The 23,047-nt window shown below is 40.5% G+C and overlaps 1 protein-coding gene across 1 annotated transcript in view; it reads right to left on the bottom strand.

The window, feature by feature from the left end:
- Positions 1–19,185, bottom strand: part of sema4ab (sema domain, immunoglobulin domain (Ig), transmembrane domain (TM) and short cytoplasmic domain, (semaphorin) 4Ab) — a 39,663-nt gene extending 20,478 nt beyond the window's left edge. The window contains exons 1-3 of the mRNA XM_071910603.2: positions 19,048–19,185; positions 5,163–5,427; positions 1,926–2,086 (exon numbers count right to left, since the gene is read on the bottom strand). Coding sequence (XP_071766704.1) covers positions 1,926–2,086; positions 5,163–5,259 — 258 coding nt within the window. The 5' untranslated portion in view covers positions 5,260–5,427; positions 19,048–19,185. The remainder of the gene's footprint in view (positions 1–1,925; positions 2,087–5,162; positions 5,428–19,047) is intronic.
- Between the last annotated feature and the right edge of the window lie 3,862 nt (positions 19,186–23,047).

Below are 23,047 nucleotides of genomic sequence, written 5' to 3'. Positions count from 1 at the left end.
GCAAGACAAGATGTATTTGCAGTAACAATGTCCCCTGCTGCCCTGCAGTAGAGAAAACTCTCTCACTAGGTACAGATGTCCCAGGCACAAATAGGTCACAATGTGCCAGCTATTCAAAAACTATTACAGAGAGAAACATTTGGGATTTTTAAGTTCAACATGTTTTTTTCCATTTCCATTTTCCAACTCAAAACAGAAACGCAACTTCTTACCACACACCTGATGAACGCCCACATGGCAGAAATACGTCTGCATTTTTGATTTTTTTTTGTCTTTCCTTCTTTTCCACTCTACAAGTATGCCTTGAACCTGGAGGACCCAATACACACACCGCCAGGAACGGTGACTCTCTTGGCCACTTTATTTTTCAGTGTCTTTTTCCCTATAAAGAGGATCTTGCTTACAACTTCAGTCACACCTTTGTAACTAGGGACGCACCGATCAATTGGCCCGCAATCGAAATCAGACGATATTTACTCGGAGAATTCAGGAGATCGGAGAATTCCGATATTTCTTTCTAAAGGCCGATCAGGAGAACCAATCAATGACACTCAATGACATTACTCCAAACAGCTCATGTGTTCTGAAGCCAAATGATTGCATTGTGGCTCCAGAAGTCCAACATTCACCTCATTATCTCCTAGATTTGCCGTACTTGTTCTGGACCGCAGCAACTGTCACTACAGTAGCAGCAAGCCGATGCTGCCTTCAAATGTCGGCCGAAATACTGTTTTGGGCAAAAAAAAGTACTTGAATAAACGTTGGCTAAAAGTTATAGCCTATTTACAACAAAGTACTAGCTTACAAGGAGCACTTGAAGGTAGCAAGACCATTAGATCACTGCAAGATGACTGTAACTCTGTGACTGGGGGACATCTTGGAGATAATGAGGTAAATATTAGACTTTTGGACCCCTGAGTTTGCACTTGATTTGAAACAAACTTTAAATACAATAGTAGCTTAACTCCCAGTAATTTTTAGCCTACTTCTAACTATTTTAGCCTATTTATTTGGCAATTAGTCGAAAGTCTAGATCGGTGCATCCCTATTTGTAACCTTCCCTAGGAGGCAGGATACCTGGTTGAGAAATGCTGCATTCTTAGCTGCAAGGCTGAGAACATGTGCACAGCACCCAATAAGTGGCCCCAGTCCAGTTGATTCCTTTATTGCATTCACAATGTGTTTTGCTGTATCTGTGGCGACAGGGATTATGGTGCTGCACCTCAGCAGTTTCCACTCTTTCACTGCCCCATCGGTGCATGAGCCAGATGTGTGCTAGTGTGGCACTCATGCATTTTATTTCCCACTCTGGTGTAATGTAGTGGGCAGTCACAGATAACTCTCAGTTGCCCTGGTGGTCCACCTGTTGGCTGTGAGAGCTACATAGGGTGTGTTTTCTAGCTTGTTAACAACTCTGACGAGTGTCTGTTCATAAAGATCAGGAATTATCTTGATGCTGAAGTGACGATGAGAGGGGATGTTATAATGTGGCTCAAGCACTTTAATCACCGAAACCCCGAATCCTCCATGACTGCAAAGGGCTGCATATCTTTCTCTATAAACACCCCCAATGGTTCGGTTCGTGCCCTCATTACCATATGACGTGCTGCACAATGCATGTATACCGTCGCTGTTTTATCCACCACTTATATATACTGTACATATACAGTATGTGTATACACAGTATATTATGAATGATTCATTTTCTGTTTGTGTATTTTGAGGCTATGTGCATGATTTCATGCTTTTGAATTTGCAGCTAAAATGCAACTAAAACAGATCCAGCGGGGACATAACACATGTATTTTAGTTCCATAAATTCAGACTGTATGGACAAGGTTTTGTAATTTATGTGATAAGTGAGCACTGATGACACCTCCAATTTAGGTGCTGCATCAAAGTCCATTAATTGTGAGCTTTCTCACCTTGCTCCTCATTATGATGGCTTCCTGCTGGCTGATATCCAGTGCTAACACAGCATCCCGGGCTCCTACATACAGCGTATCTCGATCCTCACTCAGCAGCAGTGTGGTGGTGTTGCCGATGTCAGGACTACTGAAGCGGGTGAGAGGCCTCCCAGGACTACCTGTTGTTGCACAGCAGATAACACTGGTATTAGGCATTTACTTTCAGGATTAATACAGACAAGAAAAGCATCCACAGGTAAGTGGACTGCCATCTCCCGTAGGTTTTTCTCGACTGAGAGATAGACAGATGGACAGAGAGATTAGGTTGTTGCAGCTGCAAAGGTAAAAGCAGGGACTTCAGCAGGGAAAAAAGAAAATGTGTTGCTGACAATTTCACCAGTTAAGATAGAGAGACAATGTGCAGAAATATGTCCAGAGGAAAGACGGTGCAGCAAATAGATTAATATCTATCTATCTATCTAATATCTATTTATCTATATACTTGTCAGCATTGCTAGTGCCTGAACAAATACTAGGAAGAGCCAAATACCTATTCTTCACACAAAAATACACAAAACACAAAATAAGCATAAACACAGTGAAAAAGGGTTACCAATAATGTGTGCCAAATTAATGAGGTTATTTCCAGACTAGCCAAAATAGTACACCATTGCAGTATAAGAGCTCAGCATCATTTGTTAAAAGGTTTTATAGCCACCAGTGTACACTGTGAGAAATTAAACCTGCAATAAGCGATATTAGACCTTATAACCAATCCTGAAACGAATAAAAGATTTTAACAAACCCTTTGTTGAACCTTTTTCATAATACACTACAACACTAGAGGTGGCAACCTGTCATTCTGCATACTGTCCATTTCCATTTGAACCTCACACTCCCAATGTGGGCTACACACTTTAGGTCCATATTACAAAACACAGGTACACAAGTTGACAAAGTGCGCATTAATAAATTAAACAGTAAAATTCACTTGTAAAACCCTCTAGTGTGCTCTTATTTCCCTTGTGTCTTAATTATGCTGCTGGTGTTTCACGCTCTGCTTCCTTTTTTCCCCTTCTGCAACCTCCTGATTTTATAAAACACTTTGGTACACAATGTTTTTTTTTTTTTTTTTTTTTAAAGTGATATACAGTATAGTTGATGTGGTTAAAAGCCTCACGTCAGGTCTTTGACAAATTGTGAAAAATCTGAACACCCTTGTAAGAAAGATAGTACTGTTATCTTGCCAAAAAAATATCCTGTTCATTTCAATTCATCCACTGGCCCTGCTTTGTCTGAGACGCTGCCTTGGCACACCTTGCTGCCTCCCGTCGATGTATTTGATCTACAACCATTTTTCTCTTCCCTGACAAAGTTGCCTTTTTCCACAAATGTTGCATTTTTCCCAGGCCCCACCCATGTTGCACCAGCCCAACAATATCCCTATGTCTTAGTGCTGACTGCACCTGTTGGACTGCCCGCCCTGCTAATACAGTAGATGCTGCACTCCTGACTGTTGGATCCCTAGATTCTGTCAGTTTCATCTCCAACCTTACCTTTGCACATTTAAACTCCTCTGCTAGGCTCCAGAATTCCTTTCCCCATACAAAGCTACACTACTAAGGCAACGTGGAACTCCAAGCCATTTCCTGACATATGAGCTGACCAGCTTCTCTAGCTTCTCCACCTTGATCTCTCTATGTCCTCAACGCCTCCAACTAGCTGCTGCCTTATCTCCTGAACCTGCTCCCTGTCATTCTGATGTGTATCATACCACCTTTCCTAGACTTCTGACAAGCTTCTCTAGAACTGTTGGTATAGCTTCCTCATCTTTGTAAAAACTTTGCTTCCCCTTAACGATGGATATGCTCCTTGACTTACTCAGTTTAACTTTCATCCTAGCCCAATTTACGTTATCATTCAATTTACTCAGCAACGTTTTTGTACAAGGAGCTGTAGTCGTTATGGTAGTCATATCATCCATATATGCCCTAATGGGTGGGAGGTACCCTCCCTGCTGCCTTTCCCCCCCATTCTACCCACTTTGATGCCCTAATGATTACCTCCATTGCCATAGTGAAAGCTAAGTGGGAAATGGTGCACTCTGCCATAATTCCTGTGTCAAGATGCTGCCAGGCTATAGTAGACTCTGTTGTTGTGAAATGCATCAGAATATCTTGAATATATGCTCCAACTAGATTCTTAATGCTACTTGGAACCCTAAAGAAATCGAATAGATTATGTGGTACAGAACCAAATGCATTGGCAAGGTTCAAAAGTACCACATGAACCTCTCTTCTCTTGCTTAGCTGACTGAATTTGAAGACTTTTCTGCTTAATTAGACTAATACTGTTTGTATTAGTCTAATTAATGGTTACATGTAAGAAATCAGAAAACCTTTACATGTAAAGCTACAACACTCTCTTCACAAAGTTTCAATGCTTCATTATCAGTGCTACAGATCTTGGGATTTCTATCAGCGTTCTCTCAGGGCCATTTGCTCCTGGCCAATCATCTGCCCTCTGTCGGAATCCAAGCCAATCATATGCCGCCTTTCACACTGACACCGTTGTCCCTGGCTGGACTTATCTATCAATCAGTCAAAGATACTACAAAAAAAAGATGGCTGTCGCAATGTGAACCTAATTGAGTTTTTGTATTATAATATATGAATATGAGTTATGATATAAAATATGTATAAATAAGCCTTGCTAATGCATATCAATAATTGGTCACATCAAAACCACCACGTTGGTGGTTTTGATGTGTCATAGGCGGCTATGCTCAAAACCCAACATGTCTGGTGGCTGCATTACATTATGGATTATTGAGGTTACTGTCAGTGAAGAAATTGCCTCTTTTACTATGGATTTTTCGCTGTGTGATTGTTGAACGTTGGTGCAAAATGGTGAGTCTAGAAAGAAGCCCCCTGCTCTTTTATTCTGTGGGTCTGACGCCAAAGCCTGATGTTTACCGTTGATGTTTTAGATAGCTGAAAAACGTTCTTCTATCAATTTCTCCTATTCAATTCTGCTGGAAATATCTCAATGTTATGTCACATCGTCTACGTTTGGCCAGTTATTCACGGGAATAAGAAAAATACACCACCAAAAAACAAAATGGACCCAGGAATGCAAGGTACATTGCCAATAGCCGTTTTTTAACAGTGTTAAGGTGAGTACATCTTTAATAGCTAAAGTTTACCAACAGGGTAATCTATCAAAAACTCTGTGTTCCCTTAAGTTTTTACTCACCCATAAGGAAGGAGACTCGGGGAGTCAGTCTCATCAGACATGGGCTCAGTAAACCCAGGAAGGCCACTGTGAGGGACAGCAGGCTGTGGTGCTCCATTACAGCAGGAATGAAGGAGTTGGAGTTCAACTACATTCAAGGTCAGAGGGCAAGTGATAAATGGATGAGTGTCTGATGCTTGTCCGTAGTGTCAGAGACTCGTTTGGAGGGGCGGGTACCGCAGCTGAAGCCATCTCCTCTGGTCTCTAGAGCGAACCATTGTTGTATCTGAGAGACAGACAGAGAGACAGTCAGGGAAGTGGGAGGAAGCTTGTTTGCAGGATAGCAGCAAAGTAGAGGAAAAGGGTGGTGATTGGATGAATACATTAGGGATTGGTGATCCATCACTGATGGAAATTTGCCGAATCTTTGCTAATTTATATTACCTTGATGTTTGGTCATTTAAAATATAGCCTGGTGCAAGACATTCAGGGTTCCCCACAGCGCTCGACAAGCATATATAGCTGCCTTAACAAAAGAACACCCCGCCTTGACTGTAAAACCTTAAAAAAAATCCCAAACTCCAGCATATACAGTACAAGTTTATTTTCACTGTGACGTCATCATGTCATGCTGAACACAGCATCTCACTGCGACATCTGCGACATCTGTGACATCTGTTGGCCAAAAGCAACAGATGAATGAGGAATGTTTTTGGAGCAAGCATCAAATCATGCAAGTAAAATGAACTAATTGTTACAACTTAAGCTGGGGACACTAACAGATTTTGTCCCCAGCTTAAGTTGTAACAATTAGTTCATTTTACTTGCATGATTTTATGCTTGCTCCAAAGAGAAGAGCTTGAGAAGCGCACATTTAAGTGAAGTGAAGTGAAATTTGCAGATTTCCACTCGCTTGTGATACACACACACACAACAATGGCTGTCTCTGAGGAGCACAAATCAAAAGACCATAGACCGTATACAAAAGACTGACAATAAACGGCCGCAGTTCTCTCACGAGAATAAGATTTTTTGTGGTACACCTGCACTTGACAGAAGGTATTTTGTACTTTGATACCAAAAATAAATGTGCAGCCCATACGGCTTGCAGCAATTGTGGTTTGCGCTGCAATCTGCATGGAAAAAAGATTGACGAGACATTCAGGATTCTTTTTCTTTCCTGGCTCAGCCATTGCGCATGTTCATCATCATAGGGATTATAGGAGAGAGATTTGAGTCTTTCACTTCCACACACATAATGATTACAGGTGCGACTAAACAGCGTGACCCTGGACTACCACAGACACTGCCTGATCTCAAATCATTGGCAAATCGGGCTTCAAAAACGTGTAACGTGTCCCCAGCTTTAAGGGGACGTTAAAGACATAATATCAGCATGGCCTATCGAAAATGTTGGTATTTAGCTCAGTTAGTCCATTAAGTCCATTAAGTAGGCAAAGTCCATTAGCAACATCAATTTATTTCCTTCACTGCAAACCATGACTGCACACTACACTGCCTTCCTCCCTGTATTTATTGGTATAGCCTACTTTGTTGGCGTACAAGTAAGGTGAGTTGCTGAGTAAGCACAGTTGACTTTCAATCGCAATGCAAACTAATTTGAGTTTATTTGCCCTTGCGTATTACACAAAAATGGTCACATAATGTGAAGGGAAGACTTGTAATTTGATACACCATTTACTCCATCACTGAACAATGATCATCAGTACATAAGTTGTCACATAATGCGTGTTTGTTAAGAATGATAATAAAATTGTTTTGTTTTTTTAAATCAAAATAGTAGTGATCGTTCACTAATGTATGCAACCAGTCACCGTGACATCCCTATTGTATCTGTCGCCTCATTCTAAGCATACACCTATTTGACAATTTATGCCAAAAAAAAAAGACAAAAATTGTTTTAGGAAGTAAAAATACAATAAAATAGAGAATCCTTAGTGGTGACATCATCATGTACCCGGAGGCATACATAAATTCCAACCAATAAAACCATCACAGATTTTTGAACAATCCAGAGGATTGCTTTGTTTTTCAGCAGAGACAAAGCCAAAATTAAAACTCTCCTAGAAGTAGACTACTGAAAATTGAACTGTTGTTGACTATACTCTAAAATAATAATAATAATCAAAATATTGATAATTATTGATAATTTTGTCCCAATATTTCAATTTGGACTGCTAGTAGGTGTGGATTCTGGGGGGTGGTGAGGCGATCCAGGTTAAGCTGTGGTCTTTCAAACCTACTCAGGTCCTCTGATAAATGGAGGTTGTCTGTGGGGTGGGGGGTTCTCTTTCTCTTGTAGTTAGTGATGTCCTGCAGGCCCCTCCAAACTGTTGATGGGTCGTTGGCTGAAAAACGGTTTTCTAACTTTGCAGTGAAGTCCCGTTCAGTAATTTTGATCTTCCTTACCAGTCTGTATTTGGCCTGCTTGAAGAGAATTTTATTCCCACTCCTATATGCTGCCACCTTCTCCTTGCGTAGCCTTGCCAGCTCAGCTGTGAACCAGGGTTTGTTGTTGTTGTATTTAATCCTGGTCTTTGTTGGAATACAGCTGTTCTCGCAGAAGCTAATGTAGGATATCACAGTGTCTGTGTATTCATCCAGGTTGCTGGAAGTGTCTCTAAAGACATTCTAATCCGTGCAGCCAAAGCAGCTCTGTAGTTCTTCAATGGCTGCATTGGTCCATCTGTTAGTTGTGCTGACAACAGGCTTTGCACTTTTTAGCTTCCACCTGTATGTCGGAATGACATGTACCATATTGTGGTCAGAAAGTTCAAGAGCCGCATGGGGGACCGAGCGATAGGAGTCCTTTAGTGTGGTGCAGCAGTGATCAAGTGTCCTCTCCTCCCTGGTAGTGCAAGTAATGTGCAGTCTGTATTTAGGAAGTTCATCTCTCAGGTTTGCTCCATTAAAATCCCCCAAAATGATGAGTGTCTGGGTACTCACGTTCCACGCTGGTAATCTGTTCTGCAAGCTGCTGCTGCGCCTCGCGCACACAGGCCTGCTGTGGTATGTAAACACCGACCAGAATGAAGGAGGTGAATTCTGAACGGTTTGCAGTTGACAGAGTTTCCAGGTCAGGAGAGCATGATTTTAGCAGCACTGTGACACCGCTACACCAGCTTTCATTAATAAAGAGGCATATTCCACCTCCCTTCGTCTTCCCTGACAGCTGTGCTTCCCTGTCTGCTCTGACCAGTTGGAATCCCAGTAGGTGTAGTGTGTCGTCCGGGATTCTCACGTTAAACCAAGTCTCCCCGAAGCAGAGGGCAGATGAGAGGGAGAAATCCTTTTTTGTTCTCAGCAGGAGCTGCAGCTCGTCCATTTTATTACAGAGAGAACGTAGATTAGAGAGAAACATGTGCGGGAGCAGTGTTCGTAGACCTCTCTTTCAGAAGCACACCAAGGCACCCGCTCTCTTCCCTCGCCGGCAGCGTCTTCCAAGGAGGGCCGCGGCTCCCAGTATTAAGATGTTAAAATAATCCGTGGAGTTATTAAAAACTGGCGTTGAGTCAGCAGAACCAAATCCCTAATTGCCAGTAGGCCTAGTTCCTCTCAAAAGAAAGTGATCATTCCATGACCACCTGAGACAAAACAAACAAGACAAAACAGGAGAAGTACACATGAGCAACTAGGGCTGGGCGATTAATCGATAACGATATCTATGATATCGTGATAGAACTTATACTCAATATAAACATAATACATGCGCAATAGAAAGGTTGATAGAAATCATTGCTTGGTTGGTTAAGTAAGCAAGTCCACACAGCGGAGAGAAAGCCTTGGAACAAAGTAGGTTACACCAAAGACCTGTGAAAGAAGCGCTGGCGCTGTTTCTTCATTATTTCCTATGGAAAAGTTGCACTTTCAGCGCTTACGACCCAAAACAGGTACCTCATCTCTCTTTTTAGCGCCTGGACCTGTTGTCAAGTTGAAACTTTTTCAACTTCGTCTGAAGCACCGCTCATCAATGTCACTTCAGAGTTCTACCAACCAATGAGGATGAAGCAGGGGCGGGGCCAAGAACCGGCATCCTTTTGTAGCCGTTTTGTAGCTAACGTTAGCTAGGCTAACGTTTATCATAGCAACAACACCCGGAGACATCGTCTCAGTTCCCTGCTCCAGCGCTCACCTGGTGCTGCCAAAGCGCTCAGCACCAGCGCTTCAAGTGCAGCCCTGCCTCGCATTGCGGTGTTGCTGTACAAATCCTACACGTGCGAGAAAGAAATTAATGTACCGTTGGAGAGAGGTTTGAGCGTCAGCTCAGAAGGAATCTTTGTAAATCATGTGAGTTGGCAGATTTTAGATTTCAGGCATTCAATATCTTAATGATTATGTAAATACTGTATTTTGCACAAAGGATATATACTGACTATATATAATGACTTCTTAAATTGTACTGCCTTGCATTTGTTTTTTGGCAGGCACTTAACAGTAGACCTCATTTTCATGTTCTCTGCTGATTGAAAATTTAAAAAAAAAGCCTCCAAATAACATTGGTATCTTCAGCTTTCATTCAAAAGATAATTTTTAAGCCTGACAAAAATGACTTAGTTTATATCGTGATATATATCGACTGATAAAATTTTTTTATATCGTGATAAAGATTTTTGCGATATCGCCCAGCCCGAGGAGCAACACACCGAGTAAGTATATAATAGGCTAACAAAGTGTTTTTTTCAAAGTGGTTGCCATTGTTTATTTACCGGAGAGTTTTCCCTACCTCTAGCTGCCGGGGCTGTGGTGTCTCACGTTTCACTCTTGAAACGGTTAGCCAATCAGAACAGAGGGTTATTAATATTAATGAGCCTTAAAGACACAGCAACAAAAACAGCCTGTTCTTGGTAAGCATGGGCGTAGGAAGCAGTTGGCCATTGGGGGGGGACAGATTTGACTACTGGGGTCCAGGGGCATGCTCCGCAGGAGGAAAATTTTTCAAAAAACAGCTCTGCAATACTCATTTCTAGTAACTTTTAAAAAGGCTATCTGAAAATAAAGAAAGAATGACTCAGGTGCTAAGTGACAGATCAGACTTTATGTGCTTTCAGCCAATCTATCTAGTTTCGCCTGTTTCTCATTAATAATAATACAATAACAATAATAATAATTTCCGTCTTCGAATTACAGTGTTTTATGTAGTTGTATTTTCCTTCCAACTAACTGCACTGATATTATCTGGTTTCTAGTCATTTATTTTTTGCGGTGCACTGGTCCTTTTTAAGAGCCAAGTGTGTTTTTTCTCCAAGCCCTGCTACAACACTGACTGGCTTTACCTTGAAAAGATGTTAATTATAAAGTACATACAAAAAGCCAGCACAGTACCTGTTCCATTACAGTAGGATAATGAGCCATGCGGGACAAGATGCAAGCCATCCAATATGGTGAAGAATTAAGTTTAAGTTTCGCTGCAAAACAACTAGGCCTAACCTACCTCGCCATTTTAAAAATCAGTACAGACAAAAATATAGTGCTGTAATAATATCAGAGAAAGATTACATACTTACAAGCATACAGGACACTGAGGCAAATAGACAAAGTATTGTCTTTACATAACTGACGGACAGATGTCTGTGCTTTCTGGAAGCAGTGGCAACAAAGCTATTGACCTTTTGTTGTTGACAGTCATGAAAACTAGCTTTATATAACTTTTTACACATTTATTCCTCCTTGGCGCAATATCATACCTTTCATTTGCTGCACATCCTCTTTTTTTCTTTTCTCTCTCTATCAGCACCTGACCAGTAGTGTTGATTGGACATCTTGCCTTTGATTACCATGAATTTCTTCATTATGATTGAGACTTTAACGGCCCTGTGCTCGCTAACTGCTCTGCTCCATCAGATCAAGTGAAGAGGCATCACTCTGCTCACAATATAAATATATTTATTTTTTCTACACAGTTAATATCATTCTATTGTCGTTTTGCAGGCCAAAAAGTCAGTGGAATGATTTTAATATTGCAGAACAGAACACGTAATTACAAGATATTTAATTTAGGGCCAGAGTGACACCTCTTCACATGATCTATGCAGCTTTGTTTTTGGCTGCAGTTTGGAGCACTGCCTTGGCTGCTGGCTGCTCCTCACCGATATGAAGCCCTATCAAGTCTATTTCTTGTGGCGCCCTTTTTTCATATGGAGATACTTCATTCAACTTCATTCCACATTGCATGAAGTCAAAGGCTTTTCAAAATAGAAGTCCCGCGGTTTATTTTTCAATGCGGAGGCAAAATAACACAATGTCGTGGTTTATTTTATGAGGGGGACATTTTAAGCATCTGGGGGGACATGTCCCCCCTGTCCCCCGTGCTTCCTACGCCCATGTTGGTAAGGCTCAGAACGATGCTGGAAAATGAACTTGTAAAAATGGATTTAGAGTGTTTTTGGTACATGACACCACACAAACAGTTTTTAAATGGACCTCAAGACATAAAATAAAACACTGGAAAGTGTAAAATATGGGACCTTTAAAGGCTTCTTCTTTTGATTTGTTGCAGAGGGTCCAGCAGTTAGAGTCCTGTCTGCCATGTTACCACTTTCTGCCATATTGATTAGATTCACGCTGTTCAATCTAAGCAACTAGCCTGCATTCAAACTGCCTCTGTTTTCTTCCTGGTTTGGTTGAGGCGCCTCCTTTCTGCCGTAAGCCAGTACGGGAGAGAGGTAAAATCTATTGAGTTGCGGATTAGGTATGTTCTAGAGATCTAATGTTGCATCCATTTCCGTATATGACATTGATGACGTCATCAAGTTGTACCACGCCCGTGTCTGCTGGTGAAAAGGTCCGGCACACCCGGCTATTTAGTGCGCTAATGTGCCAGGTGTCAATATAGAACCTCCTTGGTCTGACCGAGGAGGAAGCCTGACTTGTCGGCTCCGCTCTCAGCTGCGCTACCCCTGAAACATCTCCTGCCACCGACACTCCCACCCCGGCGAAGAGGATAACCAATGTCTGGAGAAACATTAGCAGTTGACTAGCCACTGCTAATATTGGCCAGCCAGCTGCTAATATTGGCTCGCTAACTGCTAATATTGGCTAGCCAAATACTAATGTGTCTCTCTCGGGCAGAGAGGAAACAGAGAGTGGGCAGGTGTGTTCCAGACATCTGTTACCCTCTTCGCCGGGATGGGAGGGCCAAAACTAACAAAAACACCTTTGCGCTCTGCTCACAAAAATGAGCATATCTCAAAAACTAAAAGATGTAGCCTACATAGTTCAAATACATTTTTGTAGTGTTGAGAAATATTTTGTTCATGTTCCTTACATTTTCAAATTTTTTGGCTAAATATGTTTAGTGTGTGTATTTAGCAAATTTTGGTCAAAACATGTCCAATTTTGTCAGATTTTTTAATTTGACACAATTTCAATATTTTTTCCAGTTATTATGGTTTATTGATTTATATAGCCTTTTAGCTTGGGTTGTGCAGATTTTAGGGATATGAAACATTCATCACAGTAAGCAAAAATACCAGTGTAGGCTCTGGTGGACCATTTCTATTGCAGAGTATAAAGGGTTAAATACCCTTTAAGGTAATAACGTTAGCCATCTGTGCAGTCTGTGCATCGCAAAATGACAGACATAACGTGATGTGCACATCAAGCGCATTTGAGAACGATTTAGATCGATTTTGCCTATGTATGGGAAACACTGCATCTCGCAGCTAAAGACGCCCTCTAGAGGCCATCTCACAAAGCGTTGAGCTGACCTGAATATGCTTCTTGATGCCCTCGGCTGCGCCATGGAAAAAAAATGACAAGTTCCAAATGCCACTAGTCTTGTATGTGCTTGTGCCTGACCATCATGGTTGTATGCTAATTACGTTTCACACTATGATTGGCTGCTTGCCAACTTCTGCTGCGTCTTGCAAGTCGACCTGGAATGAGCGAAAAAGTTTATGTGTGAGGGACAATCAATATCCATTGTCTCTGGCTGTGCATTATGTTGGACAATGTTGGACAATCTGGCACAATCTGGCACTACATTAGCCTATTGGACAATGTTTTTGTTTTGTATTTCCCAGTCATCCACACTTCTTTAAGAGGTCTCTAGAGGGCGCTGTGGGCCTGTACAAGATCTGTGCTTGTTTCACATTGATTGTGGGACAATCAATTTTGATTGTATCTGGCTGCAGTGCATTATGTTAAACAGGTGGGACAATCAGTGTGTATCTGGCACTGCATTACTTTGTAGGACACAAGTTAATATTCACCTTTTTGAGGGACCCTCAAACTGGAAATAGGTTTTATAAATTGAGGTGTCTAATGTCCTCTGTCACGTCACTTATAATTATGAAGAGATGTTTCCGTGTGTCTGTTTAGTATAATAATAGTGCTGCATTGACATTACAGTACTAATTGCACTTTGACTGTGTCCCTAAATTTTTGACTGTGCCCTTAAAATTTTTCAATTTCGGGCCACAGGTGCTCTACTAGCACTACTTGCAAGTGTAGAGTCTTGCTCTAGTCCAATACACCTGTGGTCCAAGTGTTGACAACAGGATTAGAGGAACACTGCAGGCATGAGGATTAACACAGATATGTCAGCGTTTCCCTATAGAAATTAGGACAAGTTGTATGGCAAGCTGTCTGGACAGGTGCCACATCTTCTGGTTAAACTGCATCATTAAGCTGAGTCATCACACTGAGTCAGTCTACTGGGACTATAAATATGCTTTTCATGACTGACAACTCAACCCTGCAGGTTACATTCCATTCACGGAATGTGGTCAAGTGTAGGAATAAGGATGCTTTTCCCCAGAAACAAATAATCCCAGCACCATTTTCAGTTGTTATTGTCTAGGTAGTGTTGGGTGGGTGCAATTTTGTTAATTTGAGGGTATCACACTGATGTATTTTGACTTTTCTTATTTGGAACACCCACAAAACTTTTTGATAAACCTGATTGTTTTTTTTTGGGGGGGGGGGGGGGGGGGGGGTTTGCTTTGCTTTCCTTGAGTAAACCATGTCTTTTCAGTTTTTTTCCCCAATGGAGCATGTTTATCAACCAGAGAATTAAAAAAAAAGGTATTGATAAAGAAGTAGGGATGTACATTTTCAAAAAGCACTCAACGATCAAATATCAATGTTCGTTAGGCCCAAACATGTTACAAGTCTCCCCAACACACACGCCACGCCACACACACTTCAAATCATTATCCAGAGTGATCTGCATGTCTTTGGACTGTGGGAGGAAACCGGAGCACCCAGAGCAAACCCACGCAAACACAAGGAGACATACAAACTCCAAACTCCACACAGAAGGGACCAGGGCGGAGATTTGAACCCACAACCTTCTTGCTGTGAGGTGACAGTACTAACCACAACCAAAACATTACAGCTGTTGTACTGGTAGAGAGAGATGTTAACAAAGAGGAGACAAGGTTTTATCCAAATAGTGAAACAAAATCAGCAGACGGCTTTGGCCCTGCACTATGACCCCCACTTATGAACATGCATGCATTGATGTGTGCCTGGTTTAATGTGTATGTCTCCATATTTAACACCCCCCTTCTTGCATATATTAGGTGTAATGCTGTGTTCCAGAGATATCAGAAAGTGGGAAATTCCAACTTCCCACTAGTAAAAATACAATGAGTGCACTTGGAATGGCCCTTCAAGTCAGACTTCCATGTAGGAACAAGGGCAAGATTTGTCAACCTTGAGGCTTCTGAGATGAAATTATCTGACGTCAACATGGTGGCATAAACTGGAAACACTACACAGCATTACTTCTTTATAATCCTCAAAATAGACTTGAGTTCACTTTTCAGCATTGCATGGCCTTAAATCTATCAAAACACCTGTATGGTAAATGGTTAAACATATAGATTTGGAATGTACAGTTGCTAACTTTCTATGCCAACTACCTGGCTAACATTGCTAAATATCATTGCTATAACATTAGCTGTTGCATGGGGAACAGTATTTTATGTTGGGCAAAATAAAATCTTGCGGGTGTCCATGTTTCTCCCCTGGTTTTTCTGAGTGGGATCACTGGAGCATACGGAGGTTATAATTATGACATACCAACTGGGAAATTACCACTTCCGACTTTAACTGGAACGCAGCATAACACTCAGCAAACTTCTGATGGGTGTAGACCACTGTGGAAGTTTAACACCAGAAAGGCCCAACCACAGTCAACTGACGGCTGTTTGGGATGTTAGAACTGAAATATCTCAGCTTTCAAAATGTCCCCCCATTACTTTTCCTAGACCCACTCTGTACAAACCAGCATACTCTCCAACCTTGGAGTCCAGAAATCGGTAGATTTAAAAAGGAAAAAACGGGGGTGGGGGGTGGGGGGGGGCTGGCATGGCAGTTGCATAAAATAATTTAAATACAGTACGTAATTGCATCTTTTCATTTCTTATTAAAAAAAATGTATTTAAAATCAATAAAATTAAAACTAAATACAAATCAGTTAATATAATTAAATATAATTTCACTATTTACATTATGCAATTTAAGTTGAACTTTCTATACACAGTAAAGGTTTGTACATTTGGCTCCAACCTCCACTGAACTAATACAATAATGGAGAAGGAATGGGTACAACTGCCTACAATTACAATATTACAATACTACACATGTGCGGAACAGGAGCACCTGCTAAACAAAATTGTTTTAGTAATTTAAAGACGCATCTGGATCTTACACCGCTATCTGTAGCTTACTAAGACCATAAACATTACACTGTTTTGCCTAAATCAAATAAGCCTCTCCCAGATAAAAAGATATTGGTCTGAATGTGAGACACTCTCACAGAATCCCAATCAAAAAAGAAGCGGTCTAGTCTGCCTAATGGTGTTTTCGGTAATCAGAAATGAGAACTGCTAATAAGGTAACCATGGAGACTACATTTTTGGTGTAACGTAGTTTGTGACCCTTCGGAAACAGCAGTGATAGTATAGGGCCTAGATTTCATGTGTTACTATTTGCTATTATTTTTATTATGATTTCATACATAACAGTTACATCGATAGAAATGAACAAAACATTCCAGGATACAACAAGAAAACCCAAATAAAATAAAACAAGGGGGAACAAAAGAAAAATCAGTTGAATAATGATTAGACACAAATCCTTATTATGTTCCCCTGTTAAATGGTCTAGGCTATATTCCTCAGGATATTATATTCCTCATCTAATCATCAATTCATCATTATTTTCAAGCTGCCCATAATTTTTTGACAGTTAAATTTGTTTTTGTATCTCTGTATTGATCTCTATCTCTGTATTACTATTTTTAACAGGTATAGTACATGGGCAGTTTTCAAAATTAGATCAAAATATGGGAGAAAATCAGGAGAAATTAGATAACGGGAGAACATCAGCCATGAAAATCAGGAGTCTCCTGGGAGTTGACAAGTATGCAAACCAGTGTTGCAAGACTCAAACAAGGACAATTATAATTGTTTTTACCCCTTTCAATTGATGGCTTGTTGGGGTTTTTTATTACCCCAAAATCCATTGATCTTTCTAGTGTTAAAAGACTTATGTACAGGTGAGCTGCTCGACTGTGTGAATTTTATGAATTCTGCAAATTAGGTGTGAAATTTCTCCTTGTACCATACAGTCTTCCCATAAGAATGATGAAACCACAAGTGACAGTCAGGCACACGGTGGTTCTTCCTCAAGCTACTAAGTAGAAACAGACAGCAAATCTACAGTGTGAGTATGGGACAGTTATCTTGTTTCACGCATCACTCAGCAGAAAAAAATCAGAGAAAAAATCGATTTCTGAAACGCACATGAAAAAGATTCCCCTCTTCATTTGTTTTTTTAGGCCAATCTCTAGCTGTTTAAACAACTGCACATAACAAGCAAGGGTTCATAGGCACGCTGAGCGGTGGGTTTCAAAAGGACAGACATTGTGAGCGACTCTCTTGCACTTCAAACATCCAACTCATTTTGCACCAGCAGAACAGGCTAAATCTCTCAACTTCACCTGCATAGCCAAGAATATTCCGATAATTCATATCACTTACGGCTTAAAAAAAATCCCCCCGCAGTACTCTTACACTGTTAAATATCATCAAAATAAGATGTTTGCTGCATTCCAGGAGTTATTTTGTGATAAAGTGTTGCAATTTACTGTTCAACCTGCCTTGTTTACTTCTACTTATGTTAGAGATTTCCTACATTTCCCAGAATACCCTTCGCCAACCCCCAGAGATATAGCATGAACTTGTTGCTTTCAATCAATGGTGGGCGTATGGGAATATAGATTCCTGTTCAAGGGTTTCTAGCTAGCCAACTAGTTTGTGACATTGGGGTGTCAGAGGTGTGACCAAGTCAACTTTGCTCGAGTCCCAAGTCAGTGTTAAGTCTTGAGGCACAAGTCTCAAGTCAAGTCCCAAGTCTAAATGTAGATTACTAAATCAAGTCCAAGTCAAGTCCATGTCATTAATATCAAGTCTCAAGTCTAAATGTAGAACATCAAGTTAAGTCAGAACAAATCAGAGTCCATATCAATTTAATATCTTAAAGAAAACTAAATATCTAGGACTTTTCAATGCAATATGGTTTTAATAGGATAAAAACTTGGTAAGAGCATCATGAGTTTGATTTCTATAATCAGTTTCAACTTCAATAAATTCAGTCATTCCATACAAATTCAGAAAACAGAATTTAAATTCAGTCGTCAATCCAACTCAATCCAAGTCATTTACACAGACACAAGATCTTTTGTCAAGACTTTAGAAACTTTTTCAAGTCATCATCAAGTCAAGTCTTCTCTTCGTGCATCAAGTCAAGTCTCTAGGATTAAAACTGTGACTGGAGCCTGACTCGAGCCCACGTCATGTGACTCGAGTCCCGTCTCTGGGGCGTGTCTATGATTGTGGCCACTCCCCTTACCCAAAACAACATATCTTGTGACTGCATTGCATTCTGGTCTGTTGAGAAATTGGTATCCCTGCCTATTCTACAATGGATTTCTGCCTGTATGATTGTTGAATGAGGGGCTGACACCAAAACCTGATGTTCATTGTTGATGTTTTAGATAGAAACCTATTTTTCTCTAATACTCCATTGTAGCTGCACTGGAAATAGTCTTTGTTTGGCCAGCTATCCACAGAAATAGGAAAATACACCACCAGACAAAATTGACCCATACATGCAAGCTAGCCTAATCATCAATAGCCATTTGTAACAGTATTTAAGTGTTTTAGGATGGATTTTCCACTTAATTCCCATTTCTGGGCACCAATTGAGGGGTTTTTGAATAGGGCTTTAATAAGATATCCAAGATTATAGTGGTACTAATGTATGACCTGGTCGATGGTCAATTACTACATAGACCATACCAAAGTAGGCTGTCATGTTTGCTTCACTCAGAGGTGAAATTAACTCTTATTAGGCTATCAGACAGCAACCTACAAACCCGTTATTCAATTAAAACGTTATTCCAACAACCACAGGTTTGATTTCCACTGCGTAGCTGGAACAAACTGATGTAAACAGCAATTTTAAAAACTAAACCAAGCAGAAGAAAGAGAACATGGACAACATCCCACAAGTCCCCAGGCTGAGGAAACACGTGGTATCCAAAGTTCATCACTATTGTGTGGGTTCAGCTTAACATGCTCAAATACTGCTGCTTTTGAGGCACTCTGATATTGCCGTTAGCGAGCCGAGTTTTTCCGATCCAAACTCAGAAAGCCAGGCTGATGTGCAGCAGGTTAAAACGTGCAGCGTTACATGTTATGTGGCTTCACATGGGTCATGCTTTGTGTTGGTGAATACAACCAGACATCTTGCTGTTTGTGCGATGGGAGAACGCGCAATGCCGTCATTTCTATGAATCTTAAAAACCCAACTACATACTATACTAGTAGAATAAAGAGTCAAGAAGAGAAAATGACAGGTAAAGTGATCTTACATCTCTGCGGATAGTTTCCTCAACAGCGTCGTCCGTCTCCGTTGTTTTATTCCTGCCGTGCAGGTAACTCTGCTATCCAATTAGGCTACTAATCTTTCCGCCTTTTTGGTTAAAACAGGACAATAGCTGAAATACGTAGTGATCTTCAGAGGAAAACACAGACCGTATTTGAGCATTTTCTCTGGGTTATCCCTCTAACAAAACCTCAGAGCCCCCTCCCATTTGGAGGTCCAGCAGCCTGCAGGCTCCACCCAGAGGACATTCAGCTGTTTTACAGCCATGATATTGGGTATTGGGTGGGGGGTGTTATACAGCAGTCCAATATGTTCCTTAGTCAGGTAAACTGCGTGGTGGTCTGTTCCACCCATAGACTGTGGTTCCACCATACAAATCTTTCTGGCCCTTTACAGTTATGGTCTGGCCCCGGTGTTATGCCGGATTTTGCATCCCTGCCGGGGAAGGCATGCACACCGCGGGAGCGCGCACGCCGCTATCCCAGACATACGTTTTAGTATTACAGGCCAACGAAAGGGGAAACTATCTAAAATGTTTGTGATTTGTGAGGAGAATTGCTAGTTTAGAATGTGAATTACCTTCACTGATGGTCTGATCAATGACGCCTTAGTAGCTCGAGTTCTAGTCAATATTTTACAGTGCCATCTCGAGTTCTTGGGGCTAGTGATTTAGACTGTAGGCTATATGCTCTCATATAAGCCTACAGACTCGGCTACTGTAGGCCAGAAAACACACGGAACTCTAAGCCAGATATGTCCAATGACTAGGTTTAATTCATAGAATATTTCGTCTTTATCATCATTATTATGATTATTATGATGAGTGTTGTTATTATTATTATTATTATTATTATTATTATTATTATACAATATGTTGTAACGGTGCCGTTCAAAAGCAAAGGAAATACATCTATAGCTTACATTATCTCAGGCCAGGTGAGGGTCACATGCATGAAATTCACTCACAGAATTTTATTGGCTTAATTTGATGCTGGAGTCTCCAGAAAAATACATGTGTGTACAGCTTTGGAATTAGCTCTCTTAATATTACTGTACTCACACCCAAATCAGGTCCCTCTCGCACCAGGCCATGGCAATGCGGGCCCCAATGCCCTGTCTAATCTTTTTTTTTTTTTTTGGTTCACTATGACACTGACTTTTCTCCCCCAAAAAAAGCCTTCAGAGCTGACTGTCATGATTTTATGTTGGCAATTTTAGACAAAACGGATTCAAAACTGCATCAATGAAGCTATCCTCAAGAGCCATTGTTTTGTAACTTCAGCAGGGCTCTCCTTTCTTCTTCATATACTAACCCACCTCACTGATTGGCCGTTCATATTCTAAGCAGTGCTGAAACGCAATCCAGTGGCTCGGGGCCAGACGGATGTAATTGTGCGTGAGTCCAGCTGGTTTCATGTGACTAATCTGTAACAGTGTCTGTGTTGCTTGCTACAAAGCCTGTAGGCTATCCATTTTGAATAAATAAAAATAAAATTAAAACACACGCGCACACACATACACAAAATATTATTTAAGTAACTGCCAAGATAAAAGGAAACACCAATAGTAAAGGGACATTAAGCAATCTGACTTTTCTAGACCTCTATCAGGGACCACTGGGAATTGCAAAACAGGTCTCTGGCACAGTTTATGGTGGCCTGTAATTGACACAAAGTCACAGCTAATTAAAGCAGAGATCCAACAGAAACGTCTAGTGAGGAGGTAGTGTATCACCATGCAAAATACTGGAAAATACTTTTTTGGCTTAAGATCAAGGCTTTTTAGCCTTCATAGCTGAAATGTGTCAGTCGCTCACTTGTAGGACCGTCCATTGTTGAGCAGTTGAAAATACCAGTGGGTGTGAGGGGGGGATTGGGAGTGTCTTGCAATTCCAATGGTGCAGGCAGTTTTTGTTCCAAAACAGAGTACTGGCCGGAAAGTTCTAGTTTTGAAAGCCAGAAATGTCAGCAGCTGGTCAAGTAATCCTGATGACACTCATAACGCTCTCCGTCCTTTGATTGGAATGCGAGACAGAAGCGTGGCGTTCTTGAAAAAAAGGCAGGTGGATAATCTCTAAACACAGAAATGTGGATTGTGACAAGTGCAAGCTCCTTGCTATTGCCATCCTCGCATTGCTACACTTCCTAGCCAACTAAAATATTAATATCAGGATTCACAATTTGAACATTGTGTTTCCATACAACCAACCCGGAAGACCAATTGCTGCACTAATATTATGCCAGGCCATACCAGTTGTGTTTCTGTCTGGGTATGAGTGACATTAGTTGCTCTTCCATTTTGAAAATCGAGAGAAAAGGCAAGCTCCACCTTTGCTGTCTCTGATAGGCTTATGAACAGTTAACGGATAATTACATATACTGCAGTCTGAAAAAAGTTGAAATGGTTTCAACTTTTAATGTATGAGAAAATACAGATAATGCTGTGGAAAAAAGACAGAGCCCTCCGTTCTCTCCATCATCCGTCAATGTATCATCCCCATAGAGAATACATTAACAGATACACAATCTCTGTTTGGCTGCCCCCTTATTTAATGCATCAAGTGTCATAATAGCCACCAGCTTCAATGTTTCTTTGGCATTGATTCTTCAAGTGTCTAACATTTACAGGAGGGAAGAGACACATTAATTCCACAAGAAACCATCATTAAACCTGTAAGGAAGCACCTGCCATCAATATACATTTATTAAAGTATTTCTTTTATTTTGACATTTAGCCATATATGTATGCATAGACTATTTAAATTAATAAAGACACAGAGACTGTTTACAGTTTTTCTCAATCGCTAAGATACATTTTCACAAACGTTAACCCCATTCTCAAAACTCGAAATGCAATTCCCAAAACAGTAAAAACGTTTCTCACAACACTATACCACCTGTGCAAAAGAACCTAAAACACTAAAAAACCTTAACCACATACGTCAAAACACACAAAGTCATCTAATCACTAAAATACTGTCATCAAATGGATAGCACCCTTTGATCATTGCGTAAACACTGACACAAGAAATGCTAAGTATTTGCATCAAAACTGGACAGACTGTATGATTTTACAGTTAAATGAAATTTTTGAATTTTTGTGTCTGAGACCTATATAATGTTTTCTATTACACTACAGTAATGAGAAAATTCTATATATTTTTATGAAGTTAGAAAATTCAAATACAGTAAATTAAAAATAGGGTGTGCAAAAGTAAGTGCACCCCTTGAGCTAAATTGTGTCACTGACAATATTTGATCAATATTTCATGCTGCTCGGATCTCATTTTCATAAATTTTGAACATTATTTACCATGCATTTTTTAAATGTATTTATTTTTATGTATTTATTTTATTTTTTCTTAAAAATTAAATGTAAATTGTAAATTATTGAAGATGGTGGCATCCTAAATAAATAAACCTGCACGTTTCTTTCTTTGGTCTAGTGTGTAACCTGTATATGTATACTGTACAGTACCTGTTGGGTATTTTGATGTTTTCCTTGATCCTGGTCTTGGTATGTTGGTGAAGAATCCTCAGATTTGCCGGGTTCCCACAGTAATGAAGTGCACTGTAGAACAAATCACTTGCTAGTCAGCAACCACAGTCTTGTCTGGGAGATCCATCAGTAGCACAGCCTGGACCTTCACAAATTTAGAGGATAGAGGATTTTGCTTGTTTAGACAGTCCATTCTTGGCTCTGCTTAAAGTCTAAAGCCAGTCCTATTTATTCTCCACCCAGCTTCATCTTGCTGTTGCTGTTGCTGTTGCTCAAAGTGGGACTCCCCTGCCATTGTACACCATTATGGATTATAATTTCACACTAATTCTATTACCAAACTTTGATTCCAAATGTGCCGTGTGAAATTACACTTTAGCAGAGTAAGCCGTAGGTAGGCTACATCATGAACACAGCAGGGAAAGGGGTGGGTAAGATGGCTAATAAGGGAAAAGAAGATTTAAGAGGCTTAGCAGCGACCTGGAAAC

This window comes from Centroberyx gerrardi, chromosome 19 (genome assembly GCF_048128805.1).
Source record: "Centroberyx gerrardi isolate f3 chromosome 19, fCenGer3.hap1.cur.20231027, whole genome shotgun sequence".
Taxonomy (NCBI): domain Eukaryota; kingdom Metazoa; phylum Chordata; class Actinopteri; order Beryciformes; family Berycidae; genus Centroberyx; species Centroberyx gerrardi.
Note: the sequence above shows the minus strand (reverse complement) of the source record. Positions and strands in the feature narration are given on the sequence as shown.